This window comes from Mauremys reevesii, linkage group 21 (genome assembly GCF_016161935.1).
Source record: "Mauremys reevesii isolate NIE-2019 linkage group 21, ASM1616193v1, whole genome shotgun sequence".
In the NCBI taxonomy this organism is placed as follows: domain Eukaryota; kingdom Metazoa; phylum Chordata; order Testudines; family Geoemydidae; genus Mauremys; species Mauremys reevesii.
Genome location: NC_052643.1, coordinates 21,902,158 through 21,925,603, shown reverse-complemented (window position 1 = coordinate 21,925,603; position 23,446 = coordinate 21,902,158). Strand labels below are relative to the sequence as shown.

Below are 23,446 nucleotides of genomic sequence, written 5' to 3'. Positions count from 1 at the left end.
GGATTCACCAAGGGCAAGTCATGCCTGACTAATCTAATTGCCTTCTATGATGAGATAACCGGCTCTGAGGATGAGGGGAAAGCAGTGGATGTGCTATTTCTGGACTTTAGCAAAGCTTTTGATAGTCTCCCACAGTATTCTTGCCAGCAAGTTAAAGTAGTATGGGCTGGATGAATGGACGGTAAGGTGGATAGAAAACTGGCTAGATGGTCAGGCTCAACGGGTAGTGATCAATGGTTCCATGTCTAGTTGGCAGCCGATATCAAGTGGAATGCCCCAAGGGTCGGTGCTGGGGCCGGTTTTATTCAGTATCTTCATTAACAATCTGGAGGATGGTGTGGACTGCACCCTTAGCAAGTTTGCAGATGACACTAAACTGGGAGGAGTGGTTAATACGCTGAAGGGTAGGGATAGGATACAGAGGGGCCTATACAAATTAGAGGATTGGGCCAAAAGAAATATGATGAGGTTCAACAAGGACAAGTGCAGAGTCCTGCACTTAGGACAGAAGAAGCCCATGCACTGCTACAGACTAGTGACCGAATGGCTGGGCAGCAGTTCTGCAGAAAAGGACCTAGGGGTTACGGTGGACGAAAAGCTGAATATGAGTCAACAGTGTGCCCTTGTTGCCAAGAAGGCTAATGGCATTTTGGGTTGTATAAGTAGGGGCATTTCCAGCAGATCGAGGGATGTGATCATTCCCCTCTACTCAGCACTGGTGAGGCCTCATTTGGAGTACTGTGTCCAGTTTTGGGCCCCACACTACAAGAAGGATGTGGAAAAATTGGAGAGAGTCCAGCGGAGGGCAACAAAAATGATTAGGGGGCTGGAGCACATGACTTATGAGGAGAGGTTGAGGGAACTGGGATTGTTTAGTCTGCAGAAGAGAAGAATGAGGGGGGATTTGATAGCTGCTTTCAACTACCTGAAAGGGGGTTCCAAAGAGGATGGATCTAGACTGTTCTCAGTGGTAGAAGATGACAGAACAAGGAGTAATGGTCTCAAGTTGCAGAGGGGGAGGTTTAGGTTGGACATTAGGAAAAACTTTTTCACTAGTAGGGTGGTGAAGAACTGGAATGGGTTACCTAGGGAGGTGGTAGAATCTCCTTCCTTAGAGGTTTTTAAGGTCAGGCTTGACAAAGCCCTGGCTGGGATGATTTAGTTGGGTTTGGTCCTGCTTTGAGCAGGGAGTTGGACTAGATACCTCCTGAGGTCCCTTCCAACCCTGAGATTCTATGATTCTATGATCCCTGTGAAGTGCTACTGAGACAAACTACAGAAGTCAGCACTGAAATGAGGCATGGCTCATCCTTCATGGTAAACATGCACCACTCCTGCTAACTTGCAGTAACTAATCCCTCCACTATTCAGCACAGCTGCACCTAATGCAGTGAATACAGCTGGAGTACATGCAGGTAAATGTTGTCATTCAAATCTGTGGTACACAACACAATAATTGGCATGTTTTCTTAGTCCTTCATGGCTATTACATATGCCACCAACATTACTGAACTATCCTCAGTGACTATTGACCGCTCCTGGTTGCTCTGTGGGGTAGCATGAACCTTATCTTTGTAGTTCCTGGTTTTCAGAGGTTTAAGTTTAGCCACTCTCCACATTCTTGAGGGAACAAGGTACCACTGGGAAACCTTAACGCCGCAGTAACAAGATTTTTGGACTAAATGTCCAAATAGATACTGCAGTATCTGAGCAAAGATTTGGGCTGTGTAAAATGTAAATGCAAGAGAAAAGAGCAGCATGGATAAATCTAAAAAAGAATGCAAAGTATGAATTGGAGTATACCTTTGTACTTAAGTCTGACAACAGTTTGGAGTGGACATTCTTAAAATTGTACGGATTCACACAAGTGTTAAACAAGATTGTTAGTTTCTTTTTTGAGTGATGGTCCCGGTTGTATTCCATTGAGGGTTATACACATGCACCATGCATCCAGAGCCGGAGAATTTGAAAGTAGTAGTGTCTGTTGGTCCACACATGTGCCATTGCTCTACCTCATGGTTTCGTCTGAGGCAATAAAGAGCAAAGTGGACTGACCACGCCCTCAGTTCCTTCTCACCACTGCATGGTCTGGGTCAGAGCTTCTACTCTCCACTCATCTCTCTGTGACGCACTTTAAAAAAAAAAACACTTTTTAGTATTGTACATAGTTAATTTTTTTTAGTTTTAATAGTAGTAGTAGTTTAAGATTTTATGGACTTGGGGATGCCATTTTTGCCATTCCCCCCACCACCACCTACACCCACTCCAGAACCCGTATTTGGCTACTGGATTACGCTGAAGATGCTGGAGTTCCAGATCTGTGCATCCTGCCCATGCTCTTTCTCGGACAGCAAGGAGCCCATGCTCTTTCTCGCTGCATTTATTGTTTGGGAGAAGCCCACATTTTATCCTTCCCAAGCCATACCCAGAAAGGCCGAGCTCTCTGGCTCCAGAAGCACCTCATAGAAGTCACCATCAGGCCACAGTCAAACCCAGGCTGGGGAACCTCCCCTGTATGCCAGCCTGAGAAATCCAGGAGCTCGCCTCCTACCATGGAGACTCAGGCCAGTACCAATATTACGTACCCTGTACCAGAGCTTGGTCATGAGGCACAGAAGCATGCACATAAGCATGGCAGTAAGTCTTCCTCCAGACCCAAGAAAGACAATGCACTTTCCACAAGTTCCAGCCATGGAGAAGCGGTTCATTCCAAGGCTCACAAACAAAAGAAGTCGCACAGTCTGCTGAATCCACCGGTTCTTCTTCGAGTGGTTGCTCATGTTGATTCCATGCTAGGTGTGTGCGCACCCATGTGCACAGCTGCCAGAGATTTTTGCATCAGCAGTATCCGTAGGGCCAGCTCTGGTGCTCCCTGGAGCTCCGCTCTCATGCACAGGTATATTAGGCGCCATCGGCCCTGCACCCTCTCAATTCCTTCTTATCACCTGTGACAGTGTCTGGAATGCCTCTTCTTCGCATCTCGCAAAGTGCTTCTAGAGTTTTTGTTGTGTTTTCTGTTTACATAGTTGTTATATAGTGTTTTAAGTAGTTAGTACATTAGTTTAGTTTAGTTAGTGGTCCCTGTGGGGGTTGTCCCTGGAACGGGGCATGCTCCAGTCCTCTGGTTTCAAGTTGTGCACAGTTTGCCACAAACACATGCCAATCAGCAATCCACACACTAGCGGCAAACAGCATGAATGTGGCTGATCTCCATCCCAGGAAAAGTCCAGGAAAGTTGCAATGGGCACAGGACCTGTGCTGGGCCACCCATCTGCACCGGTGCAGCCTCTCTGGCTAGGGCTCCAAGTCCAATACGAGAGCCTCCTCCTACTCCTGGGAGTGGTAAGGGCCCCAGACACCTCACAGTGCCATCGATGCCAGAGGCCTTTCAAACAGCCAAAGACTTAAAGGCCCTACCAGTGCCGCCCTTGCCACAGGAGACAGAGCCACGAAAGGCCCCTCCCCCTAAGGGCAAGCCACAGAAGGGGCCTCCCCAGTGGCTAATTCGGGGTCGTCGCTCACCAGAGCCTCACCAGTCTTCAAGCCCGGTCTCCAGTGCCACACCCGTGGTCATCAGTGCAGAGTTCATGGTCTCCGGTAGCACATTCCCGGTCTCCGGCTCCAAGGGATAGATGCAGTACTCCCCGAAGCCAGTCATGGTCACCACAGTACTGAGGGACCTCTTCATGACACTGGTCGGCATCCCAGCACCAATCCCTGGCAACCCGCTCCCAATCCCCACCACCTCTGCCCCCATCCCAGCACACCTCACCGGTGACCAGACTCTGGTCACTGCGACAGCAACAAGACTCAGCTCCTCAGCATCAATGTCCAGTTTTGGGCCCCACACTACAAGAAGGATGTGGAAAAATTGGAACGAGTCCAGTGGAGGGCAAGAAAAATGATTAGGGGGCTGGAGCACATGACCTATGAGGAGAGGCTGAGGGAATTGGGATGATTTAGTCTGCAGAAGAGTAGAATGAGGGGGGATTTGATAGCTGCTTTCAACTACCTGAAAGGGGGTTCCAAAGAGGATAGATCTAGACTGTTCTCAGTGGTACCAGATGACAGTACTGGTCTCAAGTTGCAGTGGGGGAGGTTTAGGTTGGATATTAGGAAAAACTTTTTCACTAGGAGGGTGGTGAAGCACTGGAATGGGTTACCTAGGGAGGTGGTGGAATCTCCTTCCTTAGAGGTTTTTAAGGTCAAGCTTGACAAAGCCCTGGCTGGGATGATTTAGTTGGGGATTGATCCTGCTTTGAGCAGGGGGTTGGACTAGATGACCTCAGGAGATCCCTTCCAACCCTGATATTCTATGATTCTATGAATCTCGCTCCCCTCGATGCCATAGCTGCGAGCAGGAGGCACCGGCACACCATTGGTCCCAGAGGGAGTACTCCTCGGACTCAGAAGGGGATATCAAGGTCCAGCCCGGGGACACCGTTTGGCCCCGGTGCCGGGCTGTCGTACCGGCCCACTGGTGGGCGTCTGGCTGCAGGGTCTATAGCCTATGAATTGGCCTTATTGTAACCCTTGGGGATAAAGACACTCCAGACCTTGTAGGAACCTGACTGTCATGCCATGGGAGAAGACTGATCTACCTTGAACAGGAGAGTGGAAGGCTGAGATGGCTGTCACGTAGACTTTAATTGATGAGAGGGCCAAACAGTATTCTCGCCCTAGAGATGGACACTCTTCTTCAAACAGTAGCATTAGAACCCATTCCAATTACTATAAACAAGCAAGGTGGAGCAAGGTCCACACCACTATCCACAGAAGTGGTACAGCTATGAAACTGATGCACCCAGCTCAGCATCACTCTCTCCACAGTACATCTTCTAGGAGTTACAAATTCCCTGGCAGATAGGCTCAGCAGACATTTAGCTAGGACCATGAATGGGAGCTCCACTCTTCGGTGGTCCAAAAAAATTCACAACAATGGGGGTATGTATCCTGGGGCCTCTTTGACACCCAAGACAACAAGAAATGCCAAGTTTATTGCTTTTGCAACAGCCACAGTCTGGATTCCAGACAGGTTGCCTTCCTATTCCCATGGTCAGAACCATTAATGTATGCCTTCCCTCCCATTCCCCTCAGACCATGTGTTCTCCAGAAAATACAGAATGATGGTAATTCTAATAGCACCATGGTAGCTGGTGGCCCCATCTGTTTCGGTTTACTGCAGTGATCCTGCAAATGACCACCTGCAGATGCATTCACATGCAGTCGTTTCCCATATTACTCTCTCAAAATTGGGGGCAGCACCAACCATCCCATCTCACCTTTCTTCCAGCTCGCAGCCTGGGTTTTGGTAGGGCAACAGGCTCAGAGTGAACTTGCTCAAAAAAGGTGCAGTCCATCTTGCTTAATAGTAGAAAATCTTCTACGTGTAAGTATTACATTGCTAAGTGGAAGCATTTTTCCCTGTGATGCCAGAAACACTACCTTTCACTGGAGAAGTCAGAACTTCCGGTATCCTTGACTAGCTCCTTTCCCTAAAGCCATCCAGACTTCCAGGCAGTGCTCTGAGAATATCTGGCAGGTATCAGTGCATTTCACCATCCTGTAGAGAGCTACTCAATTTTTGCTCACCCCATGACAAGTCTGATTACTTAAGGGTATTGTTAGAACTTTCCTTCCTGTATCTTGACCTATACTTCCCTGGGATCTAAATTTAGTACTAGCAGCACTTATGTGGCCTCCATTTGAGTTCTTGGCTTCATGCTCCTTCCGTATTTATTAGTGAAAGTGGCCTTTTTAATAGCGATTACTTCAGCTCAGAATGTAGGTGACCTTGGTGCCCTCGTGGCAGACATGCCTTAAACAGTCTTTCATAGAGACAAGGCATCCTTCTGACTACATCCTGAGTTTGTTCCTAAGGTCTTGTCAAACTTCCATCCGAATGAAACAATTCATTAACTTGTATTTTACCTGAAACCTCACAACACTAGAAACGATGGGCAATAATATGCTCTACATGTTTGAAGAGGCCTGGCTTTCTGCTTGGATTGGACAAAGCCATTTTGAAGATCCCCACAACTGTTAGTTTCCTTCGCCAAGAGAACGAAGGGCAAGGCCATAATTCTGAAAGACTCTCGAGACACATTTCTGGCTGCAATCCTCCTTTGCTACCAGGGTGCAAAACTCCTCCTCTGTGATATATCAAAACTCACTCAACTGGGGCATATGCTGCCTCAGTAGCATCACTGCAAGGTGTCCAACTTTCTGAAATCTGCAGAGCCGCTACTTGGAGCTCGGTCCATACATTTACTAGGCACTATGCTCTGACCCAGGCCTTGGCAGTTGGTGCATCATTTGGTTCACCAGTCCTTCAGACTGATGCCATATATCTCCTTACACTCTACTTCTAAAAAAGCACTGCTTGGGAATCACCCACAGTGAATAGTCATAGTGCCCAGCACTGAAAGAAGTGCTAGAGTTCTTTGAGATGTGTGGTCCCCATGGGTGTTCGTGACCCACCCTCCTTCCCCTCTGCTTTGGATTCCCACATGATTTGTGGTAGAGTAGGAACTGAAAGGACAGGTGGTCTGTCTCCACTTATGCCTTTGGTTCACAGCAGGAGGAACCGTAGTGCACAGGTGCAGACCAATGGACACTGCTATTAAAGAATTTCCAGTCTCAGGTGCATGGAGCACATGCGCACCCACAGTGAGAACTCAAAGCAGTGGTGGGCAACCTGCGGCCCATGCCACTTCCCGCAGCTCCCATTGGCTGGGAACGGCAAACCATGGCCACTGGGAGCTGCAGGCAGCCATGCCCATGGACGGTCAATGTAAACAAACTGCCTTGCGGCCCGCCAGTGGATTACCCTGATGGACCGTGTGTGGCCCGCGGGCCCCAAGTTGCCCACCACTGACCCAAAGGGACTAAACATCTCGAAGAACTCCAGTTACTATAATGTAAGTACCCTTCCTTGTCCTGCTGCCTTCTGCCCATGCAACTGCAAAGCAGTGTAAACAGAGAGAATACTAAGAACAATATACAAAAGGATACAGGGTAGCACCAAAATTTCTTTGGAATGCCCTGCTCTGGCTTCTGGTCATGTATAAAAGGGTGTTACCCTGAGATGGAAGAGCAAGTAGGAGATGATGCTGAGAGCAACTAGTGGGGAGGGCTAGCTTGGTGGTTTGAGCATTGACCTACTAAACCCAGGGTTGTGAGTTCAATCCTTGAGGGGGCCATTTAGGGAACTGGGGTAAAAATCTGTCTGGGGATTGGTCCTGCTTTGAGCAGGGGGTTGGACTAGATGACCTCCTGTGGTCCCTTCCAGCCCTGTGATTCTTTGATGCTGACCAGAAGCCCCAGAGCAGAGGATTCAGAAGAAATGTTGGTGCTATAGTGTATTTAGTATTCTTTCTGTGTTTACTGCTTTGCAGTTGCATGGGCAGAAAGCAGCAGGACAAGGAAGATTATTTACATTATAGTAACTGGAGTTCTTTAAAATGTGTAGTCCCTTTGAGTATTCACTGTGGGTGAATATATATGTATATGCTGGCTGAATAGGCTCAGGTGCGTTTAATTATCACCCAGCTGATACTGCCTCCTTGATCTGCCTCTGAACTCTCGCTGAGAATTAACCCTCAAAACTCTAGCAGTTCTTTGGTTTTCCAGAGTTTCCATCCAGGAATGCGAATGGAGTAGAATGCAGGATCCCAATAGATCTATGCACCCCACCTTATCCAGTAAATAAAGCATTGTGATAATCCAGCCAAGAAAGAGAATCAGGCATGCACTCAATGTTAGGATTCAGAAAAAATCATTGTTAGGAATGAGCCCTGCATGCCATGATGATAATGAGAAGTAAAAATAAAATGGAGTGAAGCCAGCCCTTTTCCATAGGTTTTCCATGCTATCAACTCTGCAGTAATGGAAGATTGTTTAAATTATTTTGTGGCACTGTGTCCTTGATAATCCAATGTTATTATGTTTCCTACATCTTCTTTTGCAATCTCTTGCAGAGTCCTTACGACCAAGTGCCACTAGTTTGAACAGATTTTCTGCACTACAGCCCCCAGTGTCGTCTGTGTCTTCTTCTTCTGTATCCTCAGAGTTAGACTCTCGCAGGGCCTTAACTAGGTAAGATTTAGTCAGCCAATAGTATTTGTCATTCCAATATTTATGCATCCTAACATTTATTTGCTACTTTTATTGCTACCGCACATAGAGAAAAGATGATCATTGAACTGTCTCTCAGTGATGAGTGGTTAAAATTAATTTAGAACCTATCTATATATATCATTTGTTCCAAAGGTCACACTTTATGTTAAGGGTGCATTGATAAATACAGGAAAAGCTGTGTTCTCCAGCATTTTACAAACCGGAAAGCTCTATAAACCAGCATTTCGGGAGGGGCCGCGGGCTCTGGGAGGGAGTTTGGGTGTGGAAGGGGACTCAGGGTTGGGGTGCAGGAGCGGTTTCGGGGTGCCAGATCCTGGTGGCACTCACCTCGCAAGTGGTGACATGTCTGGAGAGGTGCGGCTGGGCAGCTCTGCATGCTACTTCCACCCACAGGCACCCCCCACCACAGCTCCCATTGGCCGCAGTCAGTGCTCCTAGGTGGAGGAATGGCCACAGGGCCTCCGTGCGCTGCCCCCACCCCGAGCACTGGTTCCGCAGCTCCCATTGGCCAGGGACTGCAGCCAATGGGAACTGAGGGGTGGTGCCGGTGGGCAGAGGCAGCGTGCAGAGCCACCTGGCAATGCCTCCACCTCGGAGCATTGATCTCGGCCAATCGGAGCTGCGGGGGTGGTGCCTGCAGGCGGAGGCATCGTGCACAGCTGCTTGGCCTTGCCTCTCCAGACATGTTGCCACTTGTGGGGAGCCTCCCGGGGTGAGCCACCCAGATCCAGCACCCTGAATGAAACCCTTCCCACATCCCAACCCCAGCCCTGAGCCCCCTCCTTGTTCTCAAACTTCCTCCCTCTTAGTTAACCAGAATTTTTGACTTACTGGCACTCCTTATCCCCCAATATGCTGGATAACAAAGCTTTTACTATAGTTTATGAAGGGTTAATAAATTATTAAGATAGGTTTTTTAACTGGTTAATTTTTGTAGAAGGTTATAGAGCCCAACATGTCTGTAGGTTGCTTATGTATAACACGTTCTACCATTATGTTTATAACTAGCTGTAAAACATACTACTCATATCTGTAACATACTTACAGCATTTATTAATTATTTATTAACTTATTATAAACTGTTTACCTTAATGTAAAGTTGACCAATTATTCATTCCAATGTGCATAACTTCGCATTTGTCAACAATTAATTTCATCTACCATCAGGCTGTCCATTCACCTAAATCCTTCTGAAGTTCCCCACAGTCTTCTCTAATCTTGACTGTTGTAAATAATTTTGTCTGATCTGGGATTTTTTTACATCAGTATAATCTTGCTTTTTCCAAATAATTAATTAAAATGTTAACATAATTCCTAGGATTTATGCATAAGAAATCCCAGCGTTAGCATTTTGCTATTTTGAAATTATACTTCAATATATGTATAGATAAAGAATATACCAGTCAGGCAACGTCACAGTGAAATGGTGCCATTACTTTAACATTAAAGTTCACTTTATTTTAAACCTACAGAGGTGAGGTATATCCTCGGGGTGTTTTGTTTCAGATGTGCACTATGACACATATGCTCTCCTTCTCCCTCCCCTGTGTGCATGTATGTATGCATTCATCACTTGGATCAAGCATCTGAGGGCCACACCACAGTTTTAAAGGTGAGGGGATCCACAGGCTGCATTTTGACCACAGTCTGTACAGCTGAACTATATTAAAAATATCTTTCTGTGACCAATAGACAGTATAAGAGACAGCTGCCCAGCAGCTTTTATAATGTTATGGGAAATGTGTCCAGTGTTAATTTTTAGCAGTAAGAGGATAAGAGCCTTCCATGTGAATGTTTTTTCACTTTCTAGTCGTGGGAGCACAGGCAGAGAGAAGAATGACAAACCACTCCCATCTTCAGTCACCCGTCCAAACACCTTCCTGCGGGGTAGCAGCAATAAAGAGCTGCTGCTAGACAATCAGGCACAAGAAGAACAACGGCGAGAGATGCTAGAGACAGTGAAACAGCTAACAGGTGGCATGGATATGGAGAGAAACATCACAGAGACAGACAGGAACAAAGCCAAGGAAATAGGTGAGAGACTCCTCCGTGAGTGCTGGATAAGCACTTCTGCAGCTCATTAATACAGGGGAATGTGCAGAAATGTTTAAGGGAGAATTTATCAATATAAGTGACAGGTTCTCTGTGTGTCATTGTGGATTTTTTCCCCACAGTAACTCACAGTAGAGCTTTCATAGCAGAACCCCCTTTTCCAAAGGTTTATAACTCTGCTGATTTACACATTTCTCTTCTTATTGTCATCGTTGCTCACCAACAGCCTTTTGGTTTCACATAAGTAAAAATACAGTTTCTTCTTCAAGTGCTTGCTCATGTCCATTCCATGCAGCTGTGTGCCTGCACCATTGCCGGAGATTCTTCCCTTAGTGGTATCCCTTAGGCCAACTCTGGCGCCCTCTGGAGCCACACGCTTATGCGCCGGTGTAAGGGGCACTGCCAACCCCACACTCTCTCAGTTCCCTCTTACTGCCCAGGACATTTCTTGGAATGACCCTTCTTGTTGCAGCAAGGCTTCTTCCCAGTAGTTTTTGGACTCCTCCTGGGTTCATAGTTATCATAGTTATATAGTTTTGTATATATAGTTTTTACAAGTAGTGGTAGTGTATATAGTTAGTTCCTCTCGTTGAAAGACATCTTTGCCCCGGGGGCTGGGCATGCTTCAAGCCTTGTGCCTCCTGTGGTAAACCTATGTCCGTAAGTGATTCTCACTCCAGGTGCTTGAAGTGCTTGGGGAAAACCCACGTGAGGAACTAGTGCCAGATCTGTTGGGACTTCAGACCCCTCACTAAAAAGGACAGAGACATCAGGCTGAAGACTCTCCTCATGGAAGCTGTCCTCAGACCAGTCTCAGAACCAAGCCGCTCCGATTCAGCACTGCATACTTGGGTGTTGGTGCAAAGCGCTTCCCCAGCACTGAGCTCTTCCCAGCACCATTCACCAATTCTCTGGTGCCAAGGAAGAAGCACAAGAAGCAGAACGCCAACAGAGGGCACTCACTGGTGCAGAAGAGAGATAAGCGAGGGGAAGAAAGCATAATGAGACCCGTGCTGGACCACTCTTCTGCTTCTGGGCTTGTGTTGGTACCATTGACTCTGCCCAGGGCTCTGAGTCCTGTGCAGGGCTCTCCACCGACACCAGGAAGCCACCATGGTGCTAGCAGTCCAGAGGCTTTCCAGCTGGCTATGGACCTACTTTCTCTGCCAGTCCTGCCAACCCCAATGGGATGCCTGTCAGCTCCAGCATCTGGAAGCAGGGGGGAACAAGGAGCATCAGGCGCCTTCCTGGATCCAGGCCTCTCAGCTCCTTCTAGGGGCAAACCTTCCCTGATCCCAGCTTCCCGATCTCCTGTGCATCACTGGTCCCCCAAACCCCAGCAGGTATCGCTCCACTATGACCGCCAAGAGAAAACTACTCTTCGGAGTCCGAAGGGGACCCTCAGGTGCCATCGAAAGCCTACCACCGGTACCAAGCATATGTGCCACCGGACTTAGGTGCAGTTACTGGCCGATGCAACAGCCTTACTGGAACCCCTAGGAGTTTCCCCCATTACTGGGTTGTCTCTCATACCTACTCAGTGGTTTCTGAGAGATGGGCTACCACTCTTTCTCGCTTGGCAGTGGACCCCAACTCCAATACAGACATCCAGGAGATGGTTCCGGTGGACCTAGTTGAGGAAGAGGAAAGAGACCCTCCTCTGGTGCAAGCTTCTTCCTCGTCCTCCACAGACAAGGCCACCATGGATCCCACAGGATGCTTCCACAGTATGATTTCAGGGCCCATCAGACCTTCTGACGCGGGTCCCTGGAAACCTAGGCCTGGAAATTGAGGAGCTCAGTGAGACATAACAGACCCTTGTTGATACCCTGGCTGCAGCAGCTCCATCCAAGGTGCCCCAGCCCATCAACGAGGCAGAGATGGGACCGATCGAGGCCCTGTGGCAAACTCCCTCTTCTTTGCCTCTCCCCTCAAAGAGGGCAGAAAAGAAGTACTATGTGCCAGCAAGTGGGTTTGAATACCTGTACTCACCCCCATCCCCTCCAGTGTCCCTGGTGGTATCTGTAGCAAACAAAAAGGACAGGCAGGGCCAGTCGAGTGCTGCCCTGAAACAAAAAGCTGCTAAGAGACTAGACCTGTTTGGAAGAAATGTTTACTAGACAGGTAGCCTTCAACTACATACAGTAACTCCTCACTTAACATTGTCCCAGTTAAGGTTGTTTCATTGTTAAGTTGCTGATCTGTTAGTGAACAAGCTCATTTAAAGTTGCGCAGTGCTCCCTTGTAACATTGTTTGACAGCTGCCTGCTTTGTCCACTCCTTGCAGGATTCTCTGGAAGAACAGCCCCTCCTTGTGGGGATTAGAACCAGGAGGAGCCGGCAGCCCCCTCCCCACATTAGCTCCCCTAAATTCCCTGTAAGGTGTGTGGCTCGGCAGCTGCCCAGCAGCAGTTCAGGTGGCCCTCCCCCCACTGCCATGCTGCTCCTGCCCTGCCCTCTGCTTTGGAGCTGCTCCCAGGAGCTTCCTGCTTACTGGCGGAGGTGGGGAGAGGGGTGCTGATATCAGGATGACCCCCTGCTCCTGCCCCCTGCTCCGTATTCCCTCTCCACAAAGTAGAGGAGGGGGACAGGGCTCAGGGACAAAAAGGAGAGAGCCTGCTGGAAGCTGTTGCTTTCTGTCTGAACTGGCTGATCGGCTTAAAAGGGCAGTGTACTTGAAGTGAGGTCAGCGTACTTAAAGGGGCAATGCATGTCTCTCTCTCTCTCTCACTCATGCACTCACCCACCAGCACTTTGGAAAGTCAGCACCTGTGCAGCCATGCACGTGCTGTCAGGAGGAGGGAGTGGCACGCTCCAGCTGGATAGCGTGGGCTCATCATCATGTTCAGTTTTTGCAGGGAAGGGCTACTGCCCTGCATCTATTGTGTTTCCTCCCTCTTGCCTCAGTCTATGCTGCCTTGTAGAGTGTGAGGCTACATTAACAACAACGTTTTAACCCTTGAGGGCTCAGCCGAGTGCTAGTTCATCATTTAGCAGCAAGGCATTCCCTAGGAAATATCCACCCTCTGACTTCACCACCTAAACCACGCTTTACAATCATTCATTGCTGTGTACAACATTAAACTGATTGTTTAAAATTGTTTAAAACTTATATTGTATATGTATATAATGTCTTTTGTCTGGTGAAAAAAATTTCCAGGGAATCTAACCTTCCCCCCTCCCCCACATTTACATTAATTCTTATGGGAAATTGGATTAGCTTAACATCATTTTGCATAAAGTCACATTTTTCAGGAACATCACTACAACATTAAGTGAGGAGTTACTGTATCTCCAACCAGTAAGCTTTGCTGGGGAGATATGATTTTAATCCGTGGGACTCCCTGACTAAATTCAAAGACTCCCTGCCCCAGGAGTCAAAGCAAGAGCTTGGAAGAGGTTAAGTACGTAGCCAGGATCTCTCTCCTGGCGACTCTGGACACTGCCGACTCGCCAGCCAGGACAGTGGCCTCCAAGGTCACCACGAGGCACTGTTCTTGGTTCTAATTCTCCTGCCTTCCTCACGAGGTCCAACGATCCATCCAGGAACTCCTCTTTTAAGACTCCTCTCTTTTCTCAGTGCAGATGGACATAAGACTGCATGGCCTGAAAGGCTTGAGGGCCACTGTGTACTCCTTAGGCCTTTGCCCGTCAGCTTCCAGGAAGCACTGCAGGCCCCATTAGCCTCCTCAGTTCTTGGGGCCTCCAAAACAGAAGCCTTACAAAAGAAAAGGGAAAGGTTATAAATGGCGCCAACCACTTCCGTCTACATCAGCCTTCAAGTCGGGATCTCAGAGATACTCTGGCAGGCCCATGCAGGCCTTTTGAAGGTGCACCCGAGGGTGCTGTATCAGTCACCATTTCAGATTCACTTCCCCTTTTATTTTTGGACCATCTGTCACCCTTCAGCCCGGCATGGTCATTCATAACATCGGACCTTTGGGTCCCGAGCAGTTCCCTTCCACCCCTCATCCCCTCCCTCCTCAGGGAAACTTCTCACAAGCAAATCCTCATCTAGAAGGTGCAATCCCTCCTACGTATGTGGGCCATGGAGGAAGTTCCTCAAGACTTGAGAGGGAAGGGGTTTTACTCCTGGCATTTCCTAATCCCAAAGGACAAAAGGGGCCCTGCCCATCTTGGACCTGCATCGCCTCAACAGATATCTCAATAAACTAAGGTTCCCCATGGTCTTCCTGGCCTCCATCATTCCCTCCCTGGATCCAGGAGACTGGTACACCACCCAGGTCTTAAAGGACACATACTTTCACAGTTCTATCTTCCGTGGCCACACAAAATTTCTCAGGTTAGTAGTGGGTCAGCACCACTACCAATTGACTGCCTTCCCCTTTGGCCTATCAGCAGCCCCACGGATTTTCACATAGTGTATGGTGGTTGTAGCAGCCTTCCTCAGGTGGCAAGGCATACAAGTCTACCCGTACCTCGACAACTGGCTGATCAAAAGTCGGTTGCAGGCTCCAGTACAGAACAGCATCAGCATAGTCCAAGCTACCTTCAGAGCTCTGGGCCTGCTGATAAATAAGCAGAAGTCAACTCCTGTCCTGGTTCAGAGAATAGAATTTACAGGAACAGTGCTCAACTCTACCCAATTCTAGACCATGTCAGACCTGATATCCAAGGTCATGGCCCACCCAATCACGATAGCCTGGATGTGCCTCAAGCTTCTGGGTCACATGGTGGCTTGTACTTATGTGGTTGGGCATGCAAGGCTGTGCCTCAGGCACCTCCAGATGTGGCTAGCATCAGTTTACTCCCTGAGCAGACACCACTTAGACTCAGTGCTCATGGTCCCTCCCTGGTCCTCGCCTCCCTAAGCTGGTGGAAAGATCCAAGATCAGTGATGATGGGGGTGCCCTTTGTTACCCCTCAACCATCAGTAACCTTAATCTCAGACATGTTGGACCTAGGGTGGGGTGCCCACCTTAACAATGTCAGGAGTCAGGGCCTCTGGTCTCAGGAAGAATTCTCCCTACACATAAACATCAGGTTGCTCAGGGAGGTATGCTTAACGTGCCAGGTGTTCCTCCCCCAGATCTCAGGTGAGGTGGTACAAGTCCTGCAGCCATGTTTTATATCAACAAGCAGGGAGGGGCTTGATCTTTGGCCTTGGGTCAGGAGGCCATCTGTCTGTGGGACTTCTGCGTGAAGCACTCCATCTCGAGACATCACGTCTGCCGGGATCCAGGAATATATTGATGGAACACCTCAGCAGATACTTCTCCTCCCATCATGAATGGTCCTTCACCCACAGATTACCAGATTCATCTTCCAAAGATGGGGGCCTTCCCAGGTGGACCTGTTCGCCACCAGGCAGAAAAAGAAATGCCATCAGTTTTGTTTACTGTGCAGACACAACCCAGGCTCCCTTTCCAACACCTTCCTACTCTTGTGGATAGACCACCTCCTGTACACCTTTCCCCCAATCCTCTTGGTTCACAAGATCCTCCTAAAAATCAAACAGGACAAGGCAAGAGTTATTCTGATAGCACCATCATGGCTGTGCCAGCACTGGTTCGGCATGCTCCTGGATCTCTCCATGGCAGCTCCACTCTTGCTCCCACTGTGTCTGGACCTGGTTTCAGAAGACCACGGCCAGTTACTTCACCAAAACCTCACCTCACTGCATGGATGTTGCACAGCTGAAGCCTAAAGAACAGGCCTGCTTGGAACAGGTTTTGCAGATCTTGCTCGGCAGTAGAAAGCCTTCCACCAGGGCTGCCTACTTGGCCAAGTGGAAGTGTTTCTTTTGTTGCTTCTGAATGTACTCTCGCTCCATCTCGATCTTCCCTTCAGTCTATCTTGGACTACTTGCTCCACCTAAAATAGCGGGCCTGGCCTTCTCATCTTTTAAAGTGCATTTGGTAGCCATATCAGCCTTCCACACTCCAGTGAACAGCAGGTCAGTGTTCTCCAACGAGGTGACGGTCCAGTTTCTCAAGGGGCTGGGAAGACTCTGCCCTCAGATACACGAGCTGACCTCCCCAATGGGACTTAAACCTGGTTCTGTCGAAGCTCATGGGTCCCCCCCTTCAAGCCATTAGCATCATTCTCCCTGATGTTTCTCTCCTGGAAGGTCACCTTCCTGGTGGCAATCACCTCGTCCAGAAGGGTCTCTGAGATCAAAGCCCTTATTTCGGTCCCACCTTACATGGAGTTCTTCTGCAAGGACAAGGTCCAACTGCGCCCCCATCAGGCCTTCCTACCAAAGGTGGTGTCACAATTCCATAACAACCAGGTCATTTTCCTAACAGTCTTTTTCCTGAAACCTCACAAAAACTCTGAGGAACGACAGCTTCACTTGTTAGATGTTAGGCTGGCCCTCGCCTTTTATATTGAGAGGACTAAACCCACAAATTCATGCAAGTCTTCATCCACGCTGAAAGAATGAGAGGGTTACCCAAAGGCTCTCATCCTGGATAACTGCCTGTATTCGAGCTTTCTATGAGCAACAAAAATCCCGTCTCCGGCCATCTTAGCCGCTCATTCCACAAGAGCCCAGGCTTCGTCAGCGGCATTCCTTGCACAGGTCCCAATCCAGAACATCTGCAGAGCCACGACCTGGTTGCCAGTGCATACCTTCACATCTCACTACACCATCACCCAAGAGGCCTATGCCAGTTTCAGAAGAGCAGTGTTGTAGTCAGTATGTCCATTAACTCCAAGCCCACCTCCTTGAGTATTGCTTGTGAGTCACCTAACATGGAATGGACATGAGCAAGCACTCAAAGAAAAAATGGTTACTAACCTTTTGTAACTGCTGTTCTTTGAGTTGTGTTGGTCATGTCCATTCCATGACCCACCCTCCTACCCCTCTGTCAGAGTTAACCAGCAAGGAACTGAGAGGTTGCGAAGTCTGCGGCACCCCTTATATCAGTGCATAAACGTGGCTCCAGAGAGTTCTAGAGCCATCCCAATGGACCTCACTGAGGGAAAAATCTCCAGCAACAGTACACGTGGCATGCACACACCTAACATGGAATGGACATGAGCAACACATCTCAAAGAACAACTGTTATGAAAGGTTAGTAAGCATTTTATATGTCTGCAAAGTAACTGGGACCCAATTATCTGTATAATTGCCTTTTCCACCCACATCCTATTGTTCTTGCTGTCAGTTCATAGAATCATAGAATATCAGGGTTGAAAGGGACCTTAGGAGGTCATCAAGTCCAACCCACTGCTCAAAGCAGGACCAATCCCCAACTAAATCAAGCCTGACCTTAAAAACCTCTAAGGAAGAAGATTCCACCACCTCCCTAGGTAACCTATTCCAGTTCTTCACCACCCTCCTAGTGAAAAAGTTTTTCCTAATATCCAACCTAAACCTCCCCCACTGCAACTTGAGACCATTACTCCTTCTTCTGTCATTTGGTACCACTGAGAACATCTAGATCCATCCTCTTTGGAACCCCCTTTCAGGTAGTTGAAAGCAGCTATCAAATCCCCCTTCATTCTTCTCTTCTGCAGACTAAACAATCCCAGTTCCCTCAGCCTCTCCTCATAAGTCATGTGCTCCAGGACCCTAATCATTTTTGTTGCCCTCCGCTGGACTCTTTCCAATTTTTCCACATCCTTCTTGTAATGTGGGGTCCAAAGCTGGACACAGTACTCCAGATGAGGCCTCACCAGTGTTGAATAGAGGGGAATTATCATGTCCCTCGATCTGCTGGCAATGCCCCTACTTATACAGCCCAAAATGCTGTTAGCCTTCTTGACTCATATCTAGCTTCTTGTCCACTGTAACCCTTTGGTCCTTCTCTGCGGAACTGCTGCCCAGCCATTCGGTAGCAGTGCATGGGATTCTTCCATCCTAAGTACAGGACTCTGCACTTGTCCTTGTTGAACCTCATCATATTTCTTTTGGCCCAATCCTCTAATTTGTCTAGGTCCCTCTGTATCCTATCCCTACTCTCCTGCATATCTACCACTCCTCCCAGTTTAGTGTCATCTGCAAACTTGCTTAGGGTGCAGTCCACGCCATTGTCCAGATCATTAATGAAGATATTGAACAAAACCAGCCCCAGGACCGACCCTTGGGGCACTCCGCTTGATACCAGCTGCCAACTAGACATGGAGCCATTGATCACTACCCGTTGAGCCCGATGATCTAGCCAGCTTTCTGTCCACCTTATAGTCCAGGACCAGTGGAAGATATATTCTCAGTTCTGACCTCATGTATCTGGAACCTGTTGCCTGGAATGGTTGGTCAGAGCCCAAGCTTGGTGAGGTTTGGGCACAGTGTAAGAGTCATCAGGATGTGGTCATTTTAGAAAGATATTTTTTTTTCTTTTTTGGGGGGGATATTGTGTTTGCATTAATTTTTGTAAGGTGCCACGGTAATGGACACAACTAAGGAATAAAAATGGGGCTGCGTCCTGGTTGCCCAGTCACCACCTTGCTGTCTTCATACCTTCTCAACAGTTGAGACTAGCCAAGATGCTTCTGTTAATGGTCCCAGGATGGAATGCTGAGGCATAGCATTTTCAGTGGAAGGCCTTTCACTCTCAAACTTTATCTGCCTGGGCCAGAACCTATGAACTTCAGCTTCTCGAGAGGTGCTATGCACCCTCATGTCCCACTGACTTCAGTTATGTGTGTGTACTCTCAGGATCCGGCACTACTGAATCCCTGGTTAGTCATGTTCTGTCTATGTTAGATGCTTTTTAGGCTCTTCCCACCATGCTGTCTAAGCACCAGAATTGTTTGTGTCTTTAGGCTGTGTCTACACTTTAACATTTCCCAGTGGTGGGAAATCTAGTGTAGACAAGGTGCAACGTCATTACCACTATGCCACCTGACCTTGCTCAGAGCAAGTCATGATGCCACGATAGTAGAAACATTGGTGGCTATTGACACCTTGTCTGTGCTCGAGGCCCACTGTTGCTCCCTCCATTGGAGCTGAGCCAGTAGTGGTACAATACTGAGGAAATTTAAGAAAAGGGTCCATGTGTATAAAGCCTTGGCTTGTGAGCCTTTTGGGGTAGGGACAGTGCCTTACGATTTGCATGAATAGTGCCTAGCATGTCCTGAATGCTACTGCAATACAAATACTAAATAACAGTCATCACTTGCAGGGCACAGTGCGAGCCCCTGTGTATTCAGGCTTTTCTCTGAAGTGAGTTTGAGGGGAGGCATGTCCAAACCCGGAGGATTGGCTGGGGAGAGAGTTCAGGGGTTTGCTTTCTACTGTGGATTTTGGAAGTAGGAAGTGTGACAAAGTTCCTCCTCTGCTTTGGTGGGTCCTGCGCTTATTGGTGGATTTGCTCTCCTCAGAGATTCACAGCAGCCCTCAGTTTGGCCACTTTTGCTAGCAGCTCAAACCTGATGTTCACTCAGCTAACCTCATCACTGGCCAGCATGGGGAAAGGGAGGAGAACAATTACTGCAGTCTCTGCTGACCCACCTAGTGGGTCGGGGGATAGGCCAGGGACCTTCCCCTCTGGTGGGACCCACAGGCCAGGTCACCTCTTGTACTAAATAGGGAGCTGAGGTGGATGGGGGGAACCCAGGCCCGACCTCTACTCCAGGTTCCAGCCTAGGGCCCTGTGTAGAGCTGTCTACAGTGTCTCTGGTAACAACTGTGTAACAGCTACAACTCTCTCGGCTACTTCCCCATGGCCTCCTCCCAACACCTTCTTTATCCTCACCCCAGGACCTTCCTCCTAATGTCTGGTAACGCTTGTACTTCGCAGTCCTCCAGTAGCACACCCTCTCACTCCCAGCTCCTTGCACCTCTTGCTCCCAGCTCCTCACACGCACCCTTTTCGCTGATTGAAGTGAGGTCCTTTTTAAACCAGGTGCCCTGATTAGCCTGCCTGTCTTAATTGATTCTAGCAGCTTCTTAATCGGCTCCAGGTGTCTGCCTGTCTGCCTTAATTGGTTCCAGTGAGTTCCTGGGTTGTTCTGGAACTGCCCCTATTACCTTATGCATAGAAAAGGGACCTACTTAACCTGGACCTAATATATCTGCCTTCTACCACTCTCCTGTAGCCATCTGGCCCGATCCTGTCACAGGAGATTGTCTTTGGTTTCTGATGTTCACAAGCAACGTGCTGTACATTTGCAGTATTCAATGAGAACTACTGCCACAGCTCAAAAATTAATTATTTAATTTTTGTAAAGTGCTTTGAAGGTGTAAAATGCTATGTCACTGCCAAGTATTATGCTAACTGAGAAAGGTGATTTGCAGACGTGGAGGGATCACAGGTTGAAAGACAAGCTAAATAAGAAATGATTTATGCCTGATGATCAGACTGACTCATGAGAAACTGACAGAAAACAGAATCTAAACTGTTTATTTTACCCTCACACTGTCATGCTTCCAAACAGGGGCAGCTCTAGCTTTTTTGCCGCCCCAAGCACGGCAGGCATGCTGCCTTTGGCAGCATGCTTGCGGGAGGTCCCCAGACCTGCAGCTTCAGCGGCATGCCTGCAGGAGGTCCGCCGGTCCCGCGGCTTTGGCGTAACTGCCACCGAATCCACGGGACCGGCAGACCTCCAGCAGGCGCGCTGCCGAAAGCTGCCTGCCTGCCGCCCTCACAGGGACCGGCAGGCTGACCCCCACACCTTGCCACCCAAGGCACGCGCTTGGAATGCTGGTGCCTGGAGCCGAGTCTGCTTCCAAATCAGCCTTCTTTCAGTCATCACAGCAGAGAGTGCCTATTAATTGTTCTGTTCAGCCAGCAGAAATGGCTGAGAGAGGAGACTTGAGGGATTTTTTAAATACTTTATTAAAAATACTTTTTTTTTTGGAACTGAAGATGACCTCTTTATCCAGTGTCTGTTTTCTCTACCTTATTACTAGCCAAGCCAGAAACTCCCTCAGCTACAGTACAAGACAAATCTTCACTGTCAGAAGAGGAAATGGAGAGAAAGTGCAAATCCATCATTGATGAGTTCTTGCACATAAACGATTATAAGGTATAAGATTATAACATAAACATGGGACCTATTGCAATTTGGATAGAAGGAATCGGTGCACAACTTTTGCACAGTTCTCTGACTGTTCTGGTTCTTCCATTGCTAATGACAGAGGAAAAAGAGTCTCTTTTGGGTATTGTAAGCAGAAAGTTTTAGATATGTCTGTCATGACCACTGAGCAGCACTGTTATAATAGTATGTCAGTGCTGGATATAGAAAGCTAGAGAAACTAGACAAAGGTTTAATTCGCTTATAAGGAACCCGTTGTTCTGATCTCAAGGCAGATGAAATAATACATATTGAACAAAGTACTCTAGAGTAGTTTTAGTAAATGTTGAGAATTATTGAGCAGCTGTCATCACTCCATCATTAAGGTTGCAACTGAGTTTCCATTGTAAGCTGGACTTTGGCCTCTCCTGTAAAATCCACAACAAGTATATTGTCCTCAAAATTGATAGGCTAGATCTGTAGCACAGGTAGAATTTTTCTGCAAAGTTTCAAGTGACTAGAATGAGGGGTTCCTGAACTGACACCCTGCAAATAAAGTCATTAAACACGGTTCCAAAAGTCTTCTAAAATTTTGTAGCCAAAAAAAACAGGCAGGAGAGGTAAATCCTATTGTACAGGACTCTACTTGTCCAAAAGCTAGCCCCCAGGACAAATATTTAGCTTATTAAAATCTGATTTCAAGAGTTAATAAAATATGATTTAGTATTGTCACCAGGGAATATTTACTCTGAGGGTATGTCTACACTACCCACCAGATCAGCAGGCAGAATCGATGGCAGTGGGGATCGATTTATCGCGTCTAGTCTAGATGTGATAAATAGACCCCTGAGAGCTCTCCCGTTGACTCCTGTACTCGGAGTCGATGGGGGAGCAGCAGCAGCCAACTCACCACAGTGAAGACACCACAGTAAGTTGATCTAAGTTATGCAACTTCAGCTACGTGAATAATGTAGCTGAAGTTGACATACTTAAATCGATCCCCCCCCAGTGTACTATAGGTCATCTGAGGACTGCTTACTTAAAAAAAAATAAAACTCCATTCCATTTTTTTTTGAGTTATTCCTCCAAGTGTACCCATTATAAGGCATTTTAGTTTCTATGGTCACTGATACAGTGAAACAGTTTGTTCTGGCTGGATATAGGAGTATGCTTTTTCTGATTTTCTCAGGATATTTCTACAGAGGCAGAGTTAAAGTGGTTTGGGTGCTTTTTTGGGAAGTGCATTTCCTAAGGGTTAAACATTTGAGGTTGGTTGTTATGTGATTTGTTTTATGATTTTTTAGCTCTAACATTCTTGAAATGTAATAGGCACTCCAACCACTGGTATGTGCCTACAACCTTAACTTCACCTTAACAGAGTTTTGATATGGCACATATCAGTAGAAACACCCTGGTTCTTCATGTGTTTAACCACGGTGTTTACTTTGTAATCAGATTAAAACTGTGATTTAGCTTTGTGGCATCCTCAATTGACAGCCGGGATGTACAGCCAAGGACTCAGCAGTCAATTGTAAAAACCCATAGTCACATTATCCTTGTTTCTGTCAGGCACTAACATACACTTGATTTAAAACTATGGCCTCAACATGGAGTCTGGGACTACCTTAGACCCTGTGACCTGTGGAAAAAATAGCCACTTAGAAAGTCCAGTCATTCATCTGGGGCTACCAATTCCTGACAACAGAGAGTATGATCCAAGATAAAAGGCATTTAAATGTATTGAGTCATAAAGAGCCCACTGAAGTCTACTGTAGTTGACTTAAACATTCAGCTGAAGAGCTTCTTCTCTGATGATAGTGCATATATTAGAAGTATGGTATTACTGTATTTCTCTCTGACTGTTCTTCAGAGTATTTTACTTGTGTATTTTATAAAGTGTGGGTACCAGAATGTAGGGCCTGAACATAAAGGAAATGTTGCATTTGCCAAATATGATTCATATATTTTCTGCTTCATTACATAGCATCTTTTCATAACAGGAATTGCCACACCAGATTGGACCAGAATTCCATCTAGTCGAGTATCCTCTCACTGAGATGGAACAATGTTTTAGAGAACAGTAATAGAATACCCTGCCCATAGAAGCATTTTCTTCCTAGCACCTGTCAGTTAACAGCTAGCATATTCCCTGAAGCATGAGTATTTAAAAATTCTATTTGTAACTGTGGTCACTCTGATCTGTATAAATATCTAATACCCTTTTTTTTTTTTTTTTTTTTACCACTACTGAGTTCTCTGCCTCAGGGATGTCTTGAAGCAATGTTAATTATGTACCCTCACCTTTCAGTTTCCCTCAATGACAGAAGTG

The 23,446-nt window shown here is 47.4% G+C and overlaps 1 protein-coding gene across 13 annotated transcripts in view; it reads left to right on the top strand.

The window, feature by feature from the left end:
- EIF4G3 (eukaryotic translation initiation factor 4 gamma 3) overlaps window positions 1-23,446 on the top strand; it is a 466,091-nt gene that overhangs the window by 411,095 nt on the left and 31,550 nt on the right. For all 13 annotated transcript variants that reach the window (XM_039509520.1, XM_039509526.1, XM_039509519.1 and 10 more), the window contains 3 exons: window positions 7,980-8,097; window positions 9,950-10,173; window positions 21,014-21,129. In XM_039509520.1, coding sequence (XP_039365454.1) covers window positions 7,980-8,097; window positions 9,950-10,173; window positions 21,014-21,129 — 458 coding nt within the window. The remainder of the gene's footprint in view (window positions 1-7,979; window positions 8,098-9,949; window positions 10,174-21,013; window positions 21,130-23,446) is intronic.